Below are 19,376 nucleotides of genomic sequence, written 5' to 3'. Positions count from 1 at the left end.
ATAGAATAAATAGAATAGGATAAAATTAATAGGAAGTCATAACTACAGCCTTGGAGTTTGTGCGTCTGACAGACTGAAGTTAAGGTCAGCCAAAAGACACACAAACACACAAGAACACACACTCTGATGGATTGTAGCACATTTCAGGCTAATAACACAGATAGATGTACAAACTAGGCTATGGCAGCACACGCAAAGACAGATGGACACAGACCTGTCACCTTTGTATGACCTTCAGCTAATCGGTGTGAGACAGCTACCCCTTTCCCACCAAAATTTGTAGCTGAGATGACAAGGAGTCGCAGAAGTTACTGATGGAGCATAGCATCGCGCCAGAAAGAGGGCAGAGATTAGTGTGTCGACACAGGTTTTGTGTTCCCATCAATGCTGATCGGAGCCAAGGCGATAATTACCCGGGTCTACTGCAGAGTCATTGGACCCAGGTCTGAATGCCGATTGTAACCTTTCCCACTAAGCAAAAAAAGCCGTTGCTAGCAGGTGTTTTGACCAGTGGGACAAGGGCTAGAGATCTATCCACTGGCTGACAGATTTACCCATAATCCCTGTGAATGAACTCATTCAGGAAGTCACACAATCTGTACATGTATGCACACAAACGCACACATTCTGCATGTAGATAAACTGCAGACATGCTGTACTACACTTAATGTGCGAACTTAAAAAGGCCCCTTGAAAGACTATCAGGAGGAGAATTTAAAGTGCCATGATAATGTGTGTGTGCTCTATGGTGTCTGAGTGTGTGTGTGTGTGTGTGTGTGTGTGTGTGTAGACGCAGATATAATTGGACAGGAATGTCACGTAGGACAGAGGACATGAGTGCTGTCGGTGGTGTAGGTCATACCCCAATTATTCCTCCGTGCTCGTCAAAACTAGACGAGAGATGGAAGATTGAGACCCCACTTCATTACCAAAGTAAGCCCCCGTGTTGATAGCAGCCATGTAGGGCAGCAGTGTGGGGTGTAGAGGGTGGGAGGGGGTGTTGAAATTAAAAATGACTCCCAAATGACTTGGGAAATAATGGGTGCAGCCAAAGCTTGAGGTCAGATTGCTTAGTTGTGGGTTTTTTTGTATGTTATTAGAAGCTACAACTGGGTTATTAAATCCAATAAAATGCTGGAAGTCACGACTGCAAACAGCAACACTAAATGAAAATGTCTCATTAGGAACAGTTCATTTAGTTTTCTGCATCTTAACTCAAGTTTGGGCTGCAAGAAAAAAGGATAAGAGTCTACAGCTATGTTAGCAGCTTTTAAAGGCTGTACTACAGCTGTGATTTAAGCTAAATGCTAATGTTAGAATGCTAACAGCTCAAATGGATATAATAACATGCTGATGTAACACAAATATAATGTAAACCACTTCACATGTAGGATGCATGAATGCACTGAACAAAAACATTCAGCTGAGGCAGACACTGTAATCCTTGAGGTGACGCCTCCAGCATGTCTGGAAATCATGTGAAAATTATTATTGTAAAGACAAACTTGAGCTTTTATTCTTACAGAAAACACTGGCACAGACACACATACATACAGTATGTACATGGGTTCATATGGGCTCCATTAATGGGCCCAATAAGAAAAGATTTCCACTTTAGTTATTTTAAATAAGTTAAAATGCTTCCTGGTGCACACACACTATAAAGACAGGTACTAAAGTTGAAAATAACACTGTGTCTCCACTTCTTGTGCAGACGTGAGAACCTTCACCTTGGCTGACAAACACAAGCACACACAGGACAAATCTATATATACCAACTAACCCTCCCACCTCCAGTGTCGATCCCTCCCTGTATGCTGGCGTCTGGATATTGTGATGGTTTGCCCGGTCTGTGCTTTCTAAAGGTCAGCTGTTGCTTCCTCCTGTGGGTGGACAACAAACTGGCTGCCAACCATCTCGGCTGCATCTGTCACATCCTAACCTGATAATTAGCCAGAAATGCACTGCTGCAACCTGACTGCCTGCATGAAGGACTGGATGGCATACTTAGATAAGAGAAAGAGGGGGATACAAGGTAAGAGAAGTTTTTTATGTGTGTCTGCCTGTGTGTTCTTGACAGAGAGAGATGGAAGGTGAAAGAGAGAAAAGAGAAAAAGCCACAGAAGCAGAAAGAAGGAGAAAAAATGACTTGCCTGTTGGTGAAGGCTGGAAATTGTCTGAAGTGCCAGCCCATCATTAATCAATGAAGGAGAAGCACATACAGCTTGTACTACTCATTACCTGCAGCCTCTCTCTGCCTTTCACTAATACTATCCTCAGGCACATCTGCTGCTGCTCACCAATGTTTCTTTATAACTATCACGTGCACACACACACACACACACACACACACACACACACACACACACACACACACACACACACACACACACACACACACACACACACACACACACACACACACACACACACACACACACACACACTTTTAGTGTTATCTACCTCCATGTCTCTGATTTACCTGATTTTTACCATTAGAAGACAATGAAGAGGAGACACTGTCTTTGCTCGAGCATTGCTATATTTGGGGGCTTCAGATACTAAATATTATTATTATTATCAATGCAAATGCTAAATCATAATTGGTGCTTGGTGGGTGGGTGGAGGGTGGTGGTAGCTAGGGTAGGGTCGGGGGATGATACGGTGCCATGACAGCACAGTAGGGGCCCATGCTGTGAAGTTGGTTGATCCTGAGGAGAAGGGGATTAACTCAGTAGGGGGGAGCCGCGCCAGCAGGGGGGCTCTGGAAGCCGTTGTTCCTGAACACAGTGCAATGCTGTGGATGCTACTGGGGCTGACTGTCCCCACCATCAACCTTAAGCCCCCTTCCATTCTAGCTCCAGGCACGGTATGACCGAGTACTAGAAACAGATGTACACATTGACATATAAAGACATGGACAACAGTTAGTTTTCGCTGTAGAGAGGCTTGATGGGCTTGGGGAAGGACTTCTTTTGTGCTGTACATGTAAGAGAGCTGTCTGTATACATGCAGTATGTGTCTTTCCTCAGAGAGTAAGATCTAAAGGTGTATAGTTATTATATGTGAGCTGATGAAGGTTGAATGGACCACATCGGTCCTCTCTGTCTGGCTGCCTGACAGCTTATGCACCTGCAGACAAAGGAGCAGATCCTTGTCAGAGCGTCCTCACACAGCAAACAGGAGACAAACCATTCCTCACCACAACTCAAAGAGAAGCTGGAGCCTCTTTTCCATGAGAGCAACGTGGGGTCTCTCCCACCCCTGGTGTCCCACAGAAGGAGACCTCTCTCTGAGTGACTGGCACCCCAGTGTGCAAAAGCACCCGCAGACATCGAGTACTTGAGGACTTGTCAGTTCATGGAGCAGCCCACAGAAGACTTCAACTGTGTTCAGTGTGAGGCTTGATGAAACCTCAGGCTGGAATCTTCATCTCACTGTACCTTCTTTGTCAAGGTTGAGTTGATGAAATTTCCCAGGAGCAATTCAACGCTCCTTGACAAGCTCTCAGAGGCATTACAATTTCCGTCCGACCTCAAACTTAGCCACTATCTTTTTAAATGGTCCATTATGCAGATTTAGAAATGGAGGAAGGTTGTGTTAAGAGGAGGATAAAGGCATTTTTAAGTCAGAGCGAGGCTGAACACTCAAGAGGAGCTCAACAACCTTCAGGGAGAAATCAGCACTAAGTAATGGAGAATACAGACACCTGTATAGCAGCACATAGCTGTAAAGTGTAGGGACACTCATACAGCAACAACATGTGCCAGTTAATGAGCCTGAAAACAACACATGAACAATGCAGCTCTCTCCTCAGCTTTTCACAGACACATATATTTATGTTCTATAATCCAAAAGGTCGTTTTAGTTTCCAAAGCCATAAAAAAGCCAGAGAACATGATCTTTGCAAATTGCTCCTCTCTCCTCCAGACTTGTCAGCAAACAGCAAACATCCCTGATGAGAAAGTTGCTGTACTCAGCGTCATGTTGCCAACAGTCTTCATGCAATATTAACTTGCAGTAGAGCTCATAGGACGCACAAACCTGGGCACAGTGTGCAATAAATAAAACAAAACCATCTGTGATTGACACATCATTAGACACCCATGAATTATTCAATATCTGCAATCATATTGGTTTGTCAAAGGATCAACATGCACAGGAGCGAGCGGGCCCAGGGTACCTGACTGCAAGTTAAAGCCTCCGAACTCCACCGGTCCCTAAAACTCTGTCAGTCATTAGTGTGAGAGCGGAGACAGGAACGAGCCCGCTTGCTCCTCTGAGTGTTGTTGACCTCCTGCTGTTCCCAAAGAAAGGATGCATCCAACCAGCTTTGAGACGGCTCTGATTGAAGACATAATTGTGAATGTGGGTGAATTTCACGGTTAGGAGCGTGAAACCCTCAGTGAGATGGACGGAGAGATGAGGGAGTGAGGGAGGCAGGAAGGACTGCAGATTAGGAGTCAGGGTGCTGGATGGTGAGGAGCCCTGGCTGAAGCACAAAGTCTGTGCAGAGAGGCATTAATTGAATATATACATATACTCGAGGAACAAGAAGTACAGGTAAGACACAGGTGAGATGCAGGCTGAAAAAGATTGGCTGTGTGTGTAAACAATCTCTGCATCAATTACTCTATGAGCAGAGCAAATCAACTCTGTCTGTCGCAGTGTTTCATGTTGTTCAGATACAATCCCCACCAGCCATCTGCATATCAAACACGGCAGCCACTCACACACACTGACTAATGATTTCTGAACATTATTAACTCTCCATGTTACAACTGCTCCTGACACCTGTGCAGCTCTTCCTCCTCCTGTGGAGGTTTGAGTAACAGTCCCTTATCTCCTCCGGCCAGGGTTTAGTCCTGCTGCGGACTGGCTGCCTCCCTGCTGGAGTCTCGACTATCTTTAGAGTTTTGGCTCAACAATGCTGAGCTGCAGCAGAGCCAACTGAGTCTTATAGCAGAGACACACCTGCCAAGTCTGGTGGTTAGCTACAACATAAAGGATCAGCAGTTAATGGGGCTCATTCATCAAAACAGCGAGGAACAAATGTGCTCAGAAATGACCTGAGATCTAAAATTAGCCAGAAGCCATAAAATTTGGGGAGCATGCCCCCAGACCCCCCTAGCTGTCTACTTTTCCCCACTGGCTGAATATTCCATATGTTTGTGGAAGGCCCTGAATAAACTCAACAATATTGTACAATATTATGTACTATTCATTTAAATCTTAACTTTTCTTATGCTCTTCATTATAGTTTGTGTGAAAGAAAATGAAAAAATGTATTGTATTATAGTATGATGTGTTTTAAAGTCTTATTACAATTATTCATTTCATCATTATAATTATTCAGCTGCAAGTGTTGTCTATCTTTTAATAGGAGCGCTTCTTTAAGTGGTAGGATTATATATGAAGAAAATATTGCAGGATGATATACATATTTCATATACTTTACAGCTCCTTTTGTTCATCGCTAGTAAAAGCTGCCTGTCAGCATAACTTTTGATAAGATGCATGCAGCTCACACTGACAGTGTTTCCAGCTAATGAATCTACAATTCATCAACACAGTCGCTGCTAAAGGCTTTCACAGCAGGTCAAAACATCTCGTCAGGAGAAAAGGCTCACAATACTAATAACACATTTTAAATGGAAATCTGAATCAATGAATTATACATTTGTAATCATTACCATAAAGAATTGCACAAAAATAATTATAATAAAAATCAGGCATAAACTCTCCAGTCTGTGACCTCTCAACCTGTGTTTACACATTAAATTCCACGATTGTGTGTCTTTACAACTTCAGACTCAGTTTTGCCTCTCGCTCCACAAAGCTGTTTCTAAAAGAGGCAAACTAAAAGCCTGGGTTGCTGAGAAACGAACCCTTTGACTTCTTCTACATTTTTCCCAAACAGCCTGAGAGACCCGTTAGCTTTTAAATGATCAGGCCGCTGAATACGACCCTGACCTTGTGTTACAAATGGTTTGCTTCAGCCCGAGCACCGTACATTTTCTTCCTCACTATTAGGAGATCAACTATTCTGCTCGGTGTGTGGGTTATTTCTCCCTCACTGTTACAGCCTTTGTAAGTGCAGAACGAGGGCAGTAATACCAAGCAGAGGAGGCCTCTGGCAGTTCTTGGAGAGAGGCAAGGTAGCTTTACGGTGCTGATAACTGAGTCCAGTTACTGCTGGCCTCAGAGAAGCTTCATGGTAACATTCAGACAAACACATACAAACACATCACACAGTGAAACACTGATTTCTTCAGAGCCCTGATTCCCTCGATGCACCGGCAGCTCTCAAATTAAGCAGCTCAGAGACAGAGGAATCAAATGCGTATCCATTACGGGGCAAATATTCCATCTACCCTTCATAACGACACTGTGTGGCAGCATTATGGGAAATATCTAATTAGCCTGTTTCATTTGTGCATTGCTTTGGAGATCAATTGATCTGCTAGGTAATGAGCGGCAGCGGCCTGCTCTAATATACCCAGTAATGTTCTTTTGATTGCTTTGGTTCCTCTCGCTCTGCCGTGCAGGAGGAGGAAGCTTCTCTGCTGAAACAAACTCCTCAGACCAGGTTAGAGAAAGAAATGAGGAGCAGAATTACAAAAGTCAAGAGATATGAATCAGACTACTGAACTAGAACAATCTCTATTCATGTTTTATACCACAAGGAATTAATTGTACTCCATGAGGAAACTGTCTTTGTTTGCTCTGATGCTGAAGAGCTCTAACAAAAAACCCAGAAATCAGAAGAAAAGAGGCGGCTGAAAAGGCCAGAGGACGACCTTCACATGAAGTGGTTAGAATCAGATACAGTATGCCACTCTGCTCTCTGAAAGCAAATCCTCTCACTCATGAACAAGTACGAGGTGCTCTGTCGCTTCACGACGATGCTCACAGCTGTGACCGTTTAATACGCTCCAGCTCACATTTATTCCTCTGCACCTTTCTGCTCTCAAAAAATTGCAAACAAAACCATTTGCTCAAACTGAATCGCTCAGCATCCACCTACTTTTGCAGAAACATCTGCACACGTTCTCTGAGATGGCTGTCACATCAGTTAGAACTGTGCCTCACTGTTCAGACACCAGCTGGGAGCTGTTGGAGGTGTCTGTTGTTTGGAGACAGGCTGCTGTTGATGTTGTGTGACTCTCACCTCTCCACGTGGTCCAGGTTCCCTGACACTCCCAGTCCTCCGATGGTGTACAGCTTTCCGTCGTACACCAGGCTGTTGTGTCTGCAGCGAGCCACCGTCATCCGGGACACCAGACTCCAGTTGTCCAGCAGGGACATGTAGCACCAGACGTCAGCCACCATCACACCCGTCTCTGTGCCACCTGAAAGATAGAAGAAGGGATATTTAAATGGGTATGCCCGGTGATTTTAACGTGTTTATACTGTAGGAACCAGGGAACCAGGAAACTTTAAAAACCACTCAGAAACTTTATCTTGAACTCTAACTTTATTTTACCATCAGATGCTAGGATGATTCATATATTGAAAAATAGGCACCGATTTAGACTGTGTTTGTTTCAGCTCCCTTCCAGCTCCCTGTTAGCTGTGCAGTTTGACAGGTAACACCAGCAGTGACTCAGTGACCCTGCTCCGAGTCTGAGGAAGGTTACAGACCGGAGCCTGTTGATCAGCTGACTAGAACACCTCTGATTTCTCCACTGGCTGTCTGACTCTCAGTGGACACATGCAGACCTGTTCCAATGCCCAAACACAAATGTATATGTATATGAAAAGAGGGAGAGGAAAAGTTACACGCAGGACAAATCCTGCTGCATTTCCACGCTGCAATGTCCATGTGTGAGCGCCGTGCAGGATTCTGGCACATATGGAGCGTGGAGAGAGAAATTCAGTCTGTCTCTGGAGATACAACTTAAAGGTGTCTCATAGAGGGAGTCACAGAGTGCACAGTGTGCCACTATGGAACTAAATAAACTGCACAACACTGCAGCGACTGTAAAGCCAGAGAGAGAGAGAAAGTCACGTTCAGATAAATGCTCCTCAGAAGGTAAACAGAAGAGACGTTAAGGAATCTTAAAGGTCATCAAAGTTACCTGTAGCGCTGAGCATTGACACATTTTCAAACTAACAGATGAGTGAGCTTTGAGGGCGGTAACCTCTTAAACTGTTTCACAAAGGTCACAAGAAGCTGCTGATGATCTGGGCAGGTTCATATCTGTCGGAGAGTGAAAATGTCCTCACTGAGAGATCATGAACATCAAGTGTGGAGACCTTTGTCAGGACTCATTATGAAGAATGTGCCTTGAACAAAAAACATTCTGTGGTTTGCTCTTCTTGATTAACACTTTCAGACACTACTCGGGTTATTTTCTCTTCACCATTAATTACTACTTTGCTGGGTTTTTTCAGCACAATGCATTATGGTATATAGAGCTGGGTTTGTGACCTTAAGTTAAACACCTTGTATCAAAATGCATTGTGGGATACTTTGAGTCGTTGAGTTGAAGTAGAGATGAAATGTTCCTGATGCAGGAGTAACCTTTCACTACTGCAGTGTGATAAACCCATGACATGGACTGTCCTCCTGCTCTGTGCCACTAAATGACTACAAAAGCTACAATTGTGCTGCGGTACGTGTAGCTCACCTGACAGGTAGATGTTGTCTCCGGCCGAGATGACACTGAAGAACTCGCGGTCGTAGAAGGGCAGGCTGGCCAGCGGGTACCACTTACTGTTCTGGGGGTTGAAACAGGTGCCTGCTGTCAGGGAGCGCTGGTTCATCCCGATCGTCTGACGCCCTCCCACCAGAACTATCACCTCCGCTACACCTGGAGGACAAAGGTGGAGGAGGAGGATGGAGGAGGAGGATGATTGGGGAGGACAAAGGAAGGAAAGAGATGGGAGAAAGCAGCCATCAGGGAACGTTTCCACAAGTTTATAAGAGCCAAGATTTAATCAAAGCCTCTTTGAGACGCCAGAGTGCTGCAGAGACTAACAGGTGTCATGTTTTGTAGGTAGAGGTGAACATTTCTATACATTTAATAAAGGCATCCTTTAGAAAAACGTTTCAATTTCCTGACAGGAACCTTGATCGTCTGCGTGAACACTGACTTACACAAGCAGCCACAGATTATAAGTCTGCTGGTTTGAATTCAGAGCGGCCTTGGCTTTCCCTGAGTCAATACGCTTGTCTGGAAATGCAAAACAAAATGCAAAATAGAAAAGTTTCCTCTTGGTCACAGGAAACTACTTAAACAGGAAAGCATAACTCAATTACAAAGACTGATGGTGCTGCCAGTTGTTGTGATGCTGCCCAGCTTTCTGACTCTCTCTTCCTACACATGATACAAGCACGAACCTACACATTCACTCGTCCACACGCTCACTGTGAAACATTCACTGTTTGGACATGAGAAACTCACATAATCAATAAGTGGGGATCAATTTGTGTACATGTGTTGGAGCAGATGGGTCGTGTCTCAGATAAACACACGTGCTGAGGACCTTGTGTGATTAAGAAGATACTTGATACTCATCCCTGTTACTTTTCTCACACAAAGACACACACACACACACACATACACACACACACACTCAGAGCTGCTGGATAAAGACACCAGTGATCCAGAACACACAAACAGGTTGGCAGGCTGCCACATGTGCGTCTCAGGTCCTCTCAGACTTCAGCAGCAGCTCCAGAGAGCGGACAAGACGACGAGCCAGCAGACAGAAATGAGCTGTGTGTAAGCAGCCGGAAGTCGGGCAGAGGGAGGAAAGCCAGGGAGGGAGAGGAGAGGAGGAGGAGGATGATGGGAGGAGATAGAGACAGCGAGAGAGGAGAGAGAGGAGGGGAGAAAGAAAGGGATATGATACAGAGGGAAGAGACGGAGAGCTAATCTTTACACTCTCTGAACCAAGGCTAGACACTGGTTCATCTGTGGCGATCGATAGCACACAGACTCTCCAGTCAGACACATCCATAGGTGGCTTCTTTCTGTTAAAAAATATATTTCTTTGTATTTTTTCTTAAGCGTCTGTTTTTCTGTCAAAGCTGTCAAAACACATCATTTCTTTAGAAAGAAAAAGTGTAAAACAAGAGAACACTCTTTTACTCTCTTACTGCAGTTAGATTTTTAAGTATGTGTTCTTTGGAGGGCAAAAAGAAAGTGACAGCTCAAGGAGAAATTGTGACAGTGTCACTGCAAAGATGAAGGTCTGGTACCCGAGCCAAGAAAAGGTCTATCATGACAAAATGTGGAAGGTGTAGGACTCGTGCATGTTGCCGCCCTTTCTGGCAGCAAGTAAAAGATATTTGAATTTGAGGAGGAGCCTAAAAATATCCTCCTTGAAACCATCCCCATCATGTGCTCATTTTCACAGCTTCCTGGCATCACGCCCCAGACTGTGAGCCTCAAACGGCCCTCAAGACCTCCAACAGACCTTTGATACACAGCTAATAAATGAGAGTGCAGTTTTATAGGACAGTCGCAGCTACAGCGGCTGTTCTTAAGAGGAAACAAGCTCTTTGTCTTCCCTCCTCTGAGCCTCCAACCACACATTCACACACACATTAATTATATTGACTTTGTTCTGCTTTTGTTCTTCATGATTAGTTTGCTGCTACTGCTGCACGTGTTTGCCTCCATTTCTCTTCATCACTTGTGTTTTTAACTTTACTGGGTTTTAAATGTTTGAATGTTTTCTGCGCCTTTTAGGATTATATTTTTCATCTCTTTTCATCTCCTTTTCTTTCATCACATTAGTTGTTTCAATTTGTTTCTTTGTTGATGTGAAAGACAATTTGGAAAAATAAACTTCAATTCCATCTTAAAACATGGTGGAGGATGTAGAAATACTGAATTCCCGACCATGTGACAAAGTGTCTCATTAGACCAACTTTAACGTTTCCACATGCTGCTTCAGCGTGCTGAATTCTTCTTCTGTGCACATGCAGGTCTTTATGATCACCTGGTGCACATGTGCAGGTTGTTCTCAGAGCTTTCTGCTTGGTCAGACACGTCAGGGAGAGTCCACATCTGGGCGTTGAGGCTGCTGTGCGGCTCTAACCCCTGAAGCCCTGAACACATTCACAAGCTAACACAACCCAACACCGGCCTGTCAGAACGCAACAACACAGGAGAGCAGCACCGCTGACGGGGAGTCACAGCATTGGATCAGATGGTTGTGTGTGTGTGTGTGTGTATGTATAAGTTTTAGCTCAGAAACGAAGCCTCACAGGGACGGCTGTCAGTCAGTCGGAGGTTTGATGGGAGCTGGGTAGAGGGATGAAGGGATGGAGGATTGAAGGATGGAGACGAGCGGTTGGGGATGAAGGGATAACCAAGTCTTGACAGCTCGTTTTGTTCCTGACAGCATTTATACCCACAGCTTCTCCTGATTCTTACTGACCTTTTGTTATATTTTTGACCTCTCCACATTCAGGAAAACTCTAAAAAGCACAACTTTTGAGCAACAACAGGCTTAAAGGAAGTGGAAGTGCCATGTTGTTTTCTCAGGGCTGCCACCGTTAAACTACGATTATACTTTAATATGAGTACTGAATTTAAATCTTTCTCTATCCCTGCATACAGACTTCACAGAATTTTGTTAATGTTGTTTTAGTGCTTGTTTTAGGAGCAGAGTGAGTCAACTTCTCAGGCTCCAGCCAAGGAGACTGTCACCCCTCTCCATCTCCCTCCCTCCCTCCCTCCTTCGCCCTCTGCCTGCTCCTCTGCAGCTCAGGCTGACAGTAGTCACCAGTCAAAAGGTCAAGTGGACTGAACCTTAGCTTTAGATGCAGCCCTGCAGACTTTCAGACCAGAGGTTATGTAATCTGGATTTACAGCCTCCATGTAACATTTATGAGTGAGAAAAATGTGTGAGTTTTTGATATTCCTGCAGCTTATCAGTGAAATCTGCAGAACAAATTAAATTCTCTGGTGAACAGCTGCATCCAACTCTCTCTCTCTCTCTCTCTCTCTCTCTCTCTCTCTCTCTCTCCTTGTCTTTCTCCTCCCTCAAATATCATCTCAGACTCCTGAAATAAAATTGGATAAGGGTCTGCTGAAGGGCACTTTGCACATAGAGCTTCAGTATTAAAACATTTCTGGCACACTCATCCTGCTTTTCTAGTTTGAGAGGTGAACCAGAGAAATCTCACGCTGCATTGACTCTTAAAGACAAACCAGGCTGAATAATCACACAGAGCTGGACAATAATCAGTCAAGTCATATATATTTGTGTCAAGTGCTGACAAAAAATAAAGAATGGTTAAGCTTATCATTTCCTTTATAAACATGATCACCTGCATAGCAGTTAGTGCGGAGGCTGTGCAGCCAGAGAGGACGATGACAAATAAATAAAATCATTCTGTGGACTGCAGTTGACGAGGAACAGTCGAGGAAACATCAAGGCGGACAGCGAGACAGAGAGTTAATTCCGCAGCCAGAAGCAGTAGGTGTCAGACTTTAGAGGGAAGTCATCTGATGATCATTTATGCTCCATACAAGGTGTGAATGTTGGTCTGTTTTCTTTGCTGTAGTGCAGCTGCTCTCTGAGGAGCTGCTGGCTGGTGGAGGTGTGAATGAGTAGATGAATATCCTTCCTACAGGCTCCTTACCTCACAGGACAGCCTGGTGTTATTGTCTCCAAACTGTGGATGCAAGCTGAGCTATTGTGCGGGCTGATCTAATGAAATACAGCTGTTTCAGATCACGACACACACGTGTGGTTTTTTGCTCGTATTATGGTTGATAACATTTAATATCTACATTCTAACATGATGGAGAGAGCAGCATAAATCCTGCTGAGGACATGCAAAGGTCTGAAATAATCTTGTTCTCTGAGCTTTAAACTGAGTGATCCGGTATAAGGAAGGATCACAAAGATAAAATGTTAGAGCAGAAACACTGGAGTGAACCTGCTGCATACTCAAACTCTTTTCTCCTCTTTACCCCTGCTGCTGTGTGTATGTGTGTGTGTGTGTGTGTGTGTGTGTGTGTGTGTGTGTGTGTGTGTGTGTGTGTGTGTGTGACAGAGAAACAGTGTGAGCCGAGCTGGACCCCTGTGTCTCCTCGTCATTACATCTCATTTGTCTGAGAGCTATTCCACTTGGCTGGGTTGAGTTAACAGTTTGCCCTGGCGCTCTCCTCCCTCCTGTGAGCCGAGCTCAGCGTTATATGTGGAGAGGAGGAAATGGGGACACAATGTATGGTTTCTGACACACACACAAACACACACACACACACACACACACACACACACACACACTGAGCATGTAACCTTAAACTTTTCTTCCTCCATAAAACACACAAACGCACATATAGATGGAACAAATCAGAGAGCATCTTCTGAGTTGGTTTGTGAGTAAACTCTCAGCACCAGCAGATCCCCCGGACAGTCTAATGACAGATAATCAGATGCACATCCACACTCTGATTAACCAATTAGCAGCTAGTGGAGACACATACAGTACACAGAACACTGTGGACTCATTATGAGACTCTTTACCCAAGACACTTTTCTGTCCAAATGAGAAGACGGGAGCCTGAGAAACACAAAGTGAAATACCGAGCCTCTGTTTCTGTTCTGAGTTTATATTTGTTGATCACACACGGCCAATTTCACTGCTGAATGTTTTTGGCTCTGTAATTAGCATCTAATAAAATTAATGGGCGAAGCATCTGCTCAATAAAACGCTCCAGAAAGTAAAATATGTGCCAAGTGAGACGGAGGAGACGTCTCAAAAATTAACTTTATGGAGGTTTATTTCAGACTTTTATGACTTCTTCTTTACACATTGAGAGTTCAGAAAAAACTGAGTTGAATTCCTCGTGTGTGCCCACAAAAAACTGATCCTGCAGTACAAGAAAGCAGCACAGCAGGATTCTATATAAAGAAAAACCTGAAAAACAAGACAATTAAAGTTTCTGTGGAAACCATCTGGCTGGTAAAATTCAGCCGCAACAGAAACAACTTATAAAGAGGACAGCTGATGGAGCAAGAACTCATTAAGATGTTAAACTCAAAAAAGTTAAAGTGATTCCATCTCATTACAGAGTGTATCTTCATAGACCATTAACATTCAAAGAAATGCTTCATTTTATCCCTGACATGATAAATGAGCTCCATTTAGCCAAAACATGAAACCAGTAAATAAGCACCATGTTTCCTTGTTTTTATAGCAGCATGATATAATCTTTAAATCTGCTCTAATCAGATATCTATATTAACAAAGGATAAAGCTACTTTGTGTAAAAGAGGTCACTTGTGTTTAGTTTTGTGTTTACAGTTCTGCTGAGTTTTTGAACAGATGAACTAATTGGTTTGATTTTTCATATATCATCACAAACACACTTTTTCTGCTCTCTCACAAGTTTAGTTAAATCCACAACAAACAGCTGTTTCGATATCCTCCTACCTTCCCAGCCCTAAACACAGTCAGAATTAGCTACAAGCTAATGAACAAGTGGAGCATTTAGCATTTAAAGTGACAAATATTTGCTCATGGGAGAGCAGATCCATCTGTTTGCTGAAAGTGTCAATTAGACATCATTTGCTAACATGTTAAGTATGACAACTTCAGATTATGATGCGTCAAAGTTGTGTTGTGTCACAGGTATATTGGTGTTGATGTATATTCATCCCTGTCTGTTAAATAAAAGGCTATATGAAGCACTTAGCTTAGCTTTAACAAAGACTGTAAATGTGGAAAGCTAGCCATGCTGTTAACCTGCTCCTCTGAGCTCATTCATCTATAATTGTCATATTTGTGCCATTCAGCCAAAAAAGAGAACAAACTACAAGAAGCATATTTACAAAAGATGCAGCTATGTGATAGCGGCCATAGTATAAATACATATCATGACTTTTAAATATTGATAGTGGCCTAAATAATAAGGTATTGTTGGTCTCTGATAATAAATGGTAAGAGACCACCGGCACTGTGAGGATGACCTGTCACTGAATTCACACATTTAAGTGTAAATGTAAAAGGGTGTTAATTAAAAGTCTCTCTCACAAGAGTAGATTACATGTGTGGGCTGAAAGAGTGTTTTTCCACTCTACTTTGTGACTTGTACAAAAGACTGAATGTGTGAGGAACTCACCCACATATGCATGCGACTCACAGAAAGCCACAGATTGACTGAGCTCAGCAAGAAGTGCTTCACAGACGGCAGTTTAACTTTTTTGCTTGACAGACTTATCAACCGAGCTCAGGTGGTGATCCATCACTGACCCATCCCTCTCTCTGACCACATCCAGACCTCTCCTCATGTTCTCACTTTCTCGTCCTCTGTGTGTCGCCCACAATCCCCAACAACGTTAAAATCTCCTTCCAGTCTTGTCTCAGTCTTTCTTGCTGTCCTGCATGTACACATGCAAGTACCAACATCTACCCTGCAATCCCAGCGACTGTGCACCCTGCTGTGCAGAGCCCACCCTGTCCAGTGCAGCAGATGGCTGAGCAACACACGCACACATACAAACAATAATGACAAACACACAGACACAGACACACTGAGGCCTATGATTATATAACTACACAAAATGTGAAGGTACATACTTGTACTCCATGTACAGTCCATCATCAGAACAGTTTGTCACACTTTTCTTGCTGAAACTGATGCTGAGCTCATGTAACGCCACAAATGTCTTTTCACAAAGAACAAATTATTCTTTGTAAATCCTCATGCGTCTGAATTACAACAAAATCCCCCAATGTTTGTTTACTGTCAAATAAAGTGTCTGGACAACAGTGTTGGCCAGTAAACTGATCTCTCCATAAAGTGCCATTTGTTAGGCAATTATCTTTATCCTACCAAGCAGAAAATAACTTGTGCAGAATGGTGAGGTGTGCTGGTGCGAGGCTCATAACACCATGCAGACACTATAATGAGGCTGCTCTTTACAGGGGGAAAGAGGGGGGTCCTGGCCCACCTGAGGGAAAATCTAACAGCCAAAGGCAATTTACAGACGCCTTCAACTTCCATGATGACTATTTGAGTTTTACAATGGAAACAAAAACGGTCTTCAATGGCTGGATGTCGGTGTGGGTCAGACAGTCAGTGGTTGGCTGGTGGCATAGAAATCAAGCACAGACCTGACTGTGCTTAGCTGCTGTTAAAAAGTAGTTAGGAGATGTTCATGTGCTGGTTTTGCTGTAACAGAGTTCAGAAGCCCACAAAACCCCAGGAAGCCGTTAAGGTCGACCACTTTGTACTTCTCATGATAACAACAATCAGACTCGTCTCCAGCAGTCATTTGTTTGATTGTGGAAAGAAACAGCAGAGCCGACATTTGGAAATATGACCTGTGTGAGGATTTTAGTGTGTTTAAGTGTTTTCAGCAGCTGTGTGGAAACATGATGGAGCTCTAAATCATCGCTTTCCTGTTGTGGGTTAAAATCAATATGATTCAGTGGCAAGTCAAAGTCTCCATGTGGAGCCATGACCTCCCTGTCAGTGTGTTACAGTAAAATATGAACAGTGGATAGATGTGTGTGTGTGTGTGTGTGTGTGTGTGTGTGTGTGGGTGCATGGGTCCTGGCAATGTGTTCTGGGTCAATAACATGGGTGGGTGGCATATCGCATCACCACCATCTTGTTCTCAGGTCACCCAGGCTAAAAATGATGCACTTCAGTTTAGCCCTGCTCATGTGTGTGTGTGTGTGTGTGTGTGTGTGTGTGTGTGTGTGTGTGTGTACCAGCAGATAGCCTCGGCCGAGTCCTGGGCGTCTGCATCTCCTGCCGCGCGTGGGGCAGCATGTGATAGCGCTTGGCCTCGTTGACCAGATCCCGACACGCCTCAGATGATTTGATCAGCTCCTCGTTATCCACCACGTTGAGCAGGTAGGACGGGTGGATGAAGGGAAGACGCACCACCGCCAGCAGCTCCGACAAATTCTGAGAAGACATGAAAGGAGAGAGAGAGAAAGACAGATTAGAGGTTGAAGGTTGAAATGAGCAAAGTAAAAAAGCAAAGCAAAAGTAAAGAAACCAAAGAAAACAGTGATAAAACTATTTGTAGACAGAAAAACTGTCAGGGATGATTAAAGAAGTTTTACATGAACAACATAAAACGAGACAAAAAACACAGTGAATCAGACGCTCACAGTTCTCATGTTTGATAAAAGCCTGGGCTGTTAGAGAGGAAACCTGATGTAGCGAGACCATTAGATCAGTTACTGTCAGACTCTCAAAGCTTCAGGTCAACACTCTGGTTGTGTAAGGTTTCTGCTTCTATAAATGTGCAGGATGAAATACTTTGGCAAAGATGAAAGAAAACATCTCTTTATGTACAGAACATGATAGTTGTTTTTTAACAGCTCTAAAGAAATTCAGTCATTACAAGTTCTTCATCATTGAACAAGAAGCCACAAATAACAATTTTCAAAGTTTCCAGTAAGATCTGCTCACCATCTAAGTTTAATACCTGCATTCGGTTACTCTGTAATGGGAAAAAGAGGCCACATGGGGAAATCTTACAGCTTCCACCTTCTGCTTCTGATTTTTCCTCTTCTCAAATTAAATCCTCAGACAGACAGCTGATGTGTTTCTGCAGCTACATTAAGACCCAGTTCTGGTTCATCACAAACTATTCAAGCTGGGAGACGACCCAAAGCAGGATGCTGCAAGAGCATCAGCAAAAGGTTTTAAGGGGTCTTCAGAGGGGAGCACTTCAGCAATGGTTGTGTCATTGTTGTCTGTGCATACATCCATGTGTACTTTTACTGTATAGGTGTTCAGACAGAGGTAGGACGGACTGTTGCCATGTATATAACTCTGCCTGCCTTTTTTATTTTCTATAATTGAGTGTATGTGTGTTGGTCTGCGCCCCCATGACAGTCTGATCTATGCCGGCAGTAAAAGCTATAAGCAAGCCTGGACAGAGCGGGAGAGGTATGAGGAATAGATGAAGGAACTAAAGTGAACTGAAATGAGAACAAGAAGGGAGAGAGGATGTGATGGCAGTCCGGGAAATCTGCTGATAACATTTCCTCTCGGCTCCGGATCACTGGGAGCCAAACTCCGTCCTGCAGATGGGACTGTCTGATTCCCTCCTCCATGAACGTACACAGCTTACCCAACAGTTTATCAAACAAACAGCTCAAGACCTACAGAAACACTGAAGATCGCTCTCAGTGCCTCAGCAAGAAGGTAAAGTCAAAGCAAGCTCATGACAAGAGTCACTGGCTTAAAGTCCCCCACGGTGGGAGATTTGCCCCACTAGTTACTGAGTCATGTCACACTCAAATGAAGGACACTCCAGCTTCAGGCTGACTGCTCTTACTTTTCTATTACAAGCTACTTTTCTCCAGGACTGTCATTATGACACTGAATCATTAATGCCAGTAATCCGGTGTGGACTAATTATAAAAACACATATTTCTTACTTAATCATGTTTAAAGAAACATCCATTAAGTCCAAACTAAGAAGGAATAAACTCCATTCTGTTTTATTTAAAATCCATTTGTCTAATGTAATCTTACATTAACATCTGCAGGTCGTCTGAAATAGGTCCACTACTGACCGTTCTGACCCTCAGAGCTAAATTAAAGCTGTATGTGGGGCAGCTTCAGCCAGGTGGAAATCTTGCTCCTATTTGGAACAGCAGGTGGACAGACTGATTGGATCCATATTTTCTGGTCTCCTCTGCTGTCCGAATCAGGTGGGCTGGAGACTATGTTGATGACTGTGAATGCATCTGTTGTAGGTGCAGTGCATGCTGGAATAGATATCATTGACCTTGAATAAGTGAGAGTGGAAAATGGATCATGTGGATACTCTTTAGGGAACAATTTGCTTTCAAGAAAGAGCAGGATGAATTTAGAGACAGCAGGTCAAGAGTTCAAGCCATGATGGACAGACTAAGACACGTGTGAGCTCCGTGCACACGTGTTCTCATGAGCAGTCTTGTCTTGGTGCACTGTAAACCACACTGAGATCAATACTCTGGCACACACACTTTAAAGTAAAGACAAGCATCCTGGGGCGCTGGTTTGGCTCGGTTGGTAGAGCAGGCGCCCCATGTATAGAGGCTACAGTCCTCGTCACACTGATCGCAGGTTCGACTCTCGATCTGCCGATCCATTTGGTGCATGTCATCCCCCACTCTCTGCTCCCCACATTTCTTGTCTCTCTTCAGCTGTCCTATGAATTAAGGCAAAAAGCCAAAAAAAAAACAAAAAAACAAGCATTCTATGGTACCATCTGCAAATCTTATCTCCACACAAACCCACATCTGTTGTCCGCTCTTTCCGCTGGCCAAATAGCTTTAAAATGTCAGTAAAACTACCTCAAAGAGAGACAGCATCTGGTCTCTGCAAACAGGTAAGGAGTGCTACCATATAAGTATATACCTGAAAAACACACCCACGTACACACAT

The 19,376-nt window shown here is 43.7% G+C and overlaps 1 protein-coding gene across 1 annotated transcript in view; it reads right to left on the bottom strand.

Moving 5' to 3' along the window:
• LOC138613487 (kelch-like protein 29) overlaps positions 1–19,376 on the bottom strand; it is a 126,829-nt gene that overhangs the window by 13,737 nt on the left and 93,716 nt on the right. The window contains exons 9-11 of the mRNA XM_069687176.1: positions 16,694–16,892; positions 8,634–8,816; positions 7,172–7,352 (exon numbers count right to left, since the gene is read on the bottom strand). Coding sequence (XP_069543277.1) covers positions 7,172–7,352; positions 8,634–8,816; positions 16,694–16,892 — 563 coding nt within the window. The remainder of the gene's footprint in view (positions 1–7,171; positions 7,353–8,633; positions 8,817–16,693; positions 16,893–19,376) is intronic.

This window comes from Semicossyphus pulcher, unplaced genomic scaffold (assembly GCF_022749685.1).
Source record: "Semicossyphus pulcher isolate SPU_LCO1_2020_fin unplaced genomic scaffold, fSemPul1.0.p SCAF_11, whole genome shotgun sequence".
NCBI classification, from domain to species: Eukaryota; Metazoa; Chordata; class Actinopteri; order Labriformes; family Labridae; genus Semicossyphus; species Semicossyphus pulcher.
This window is presented reverse-complemented; position numbering and strand designations above follow the sequence as displayed.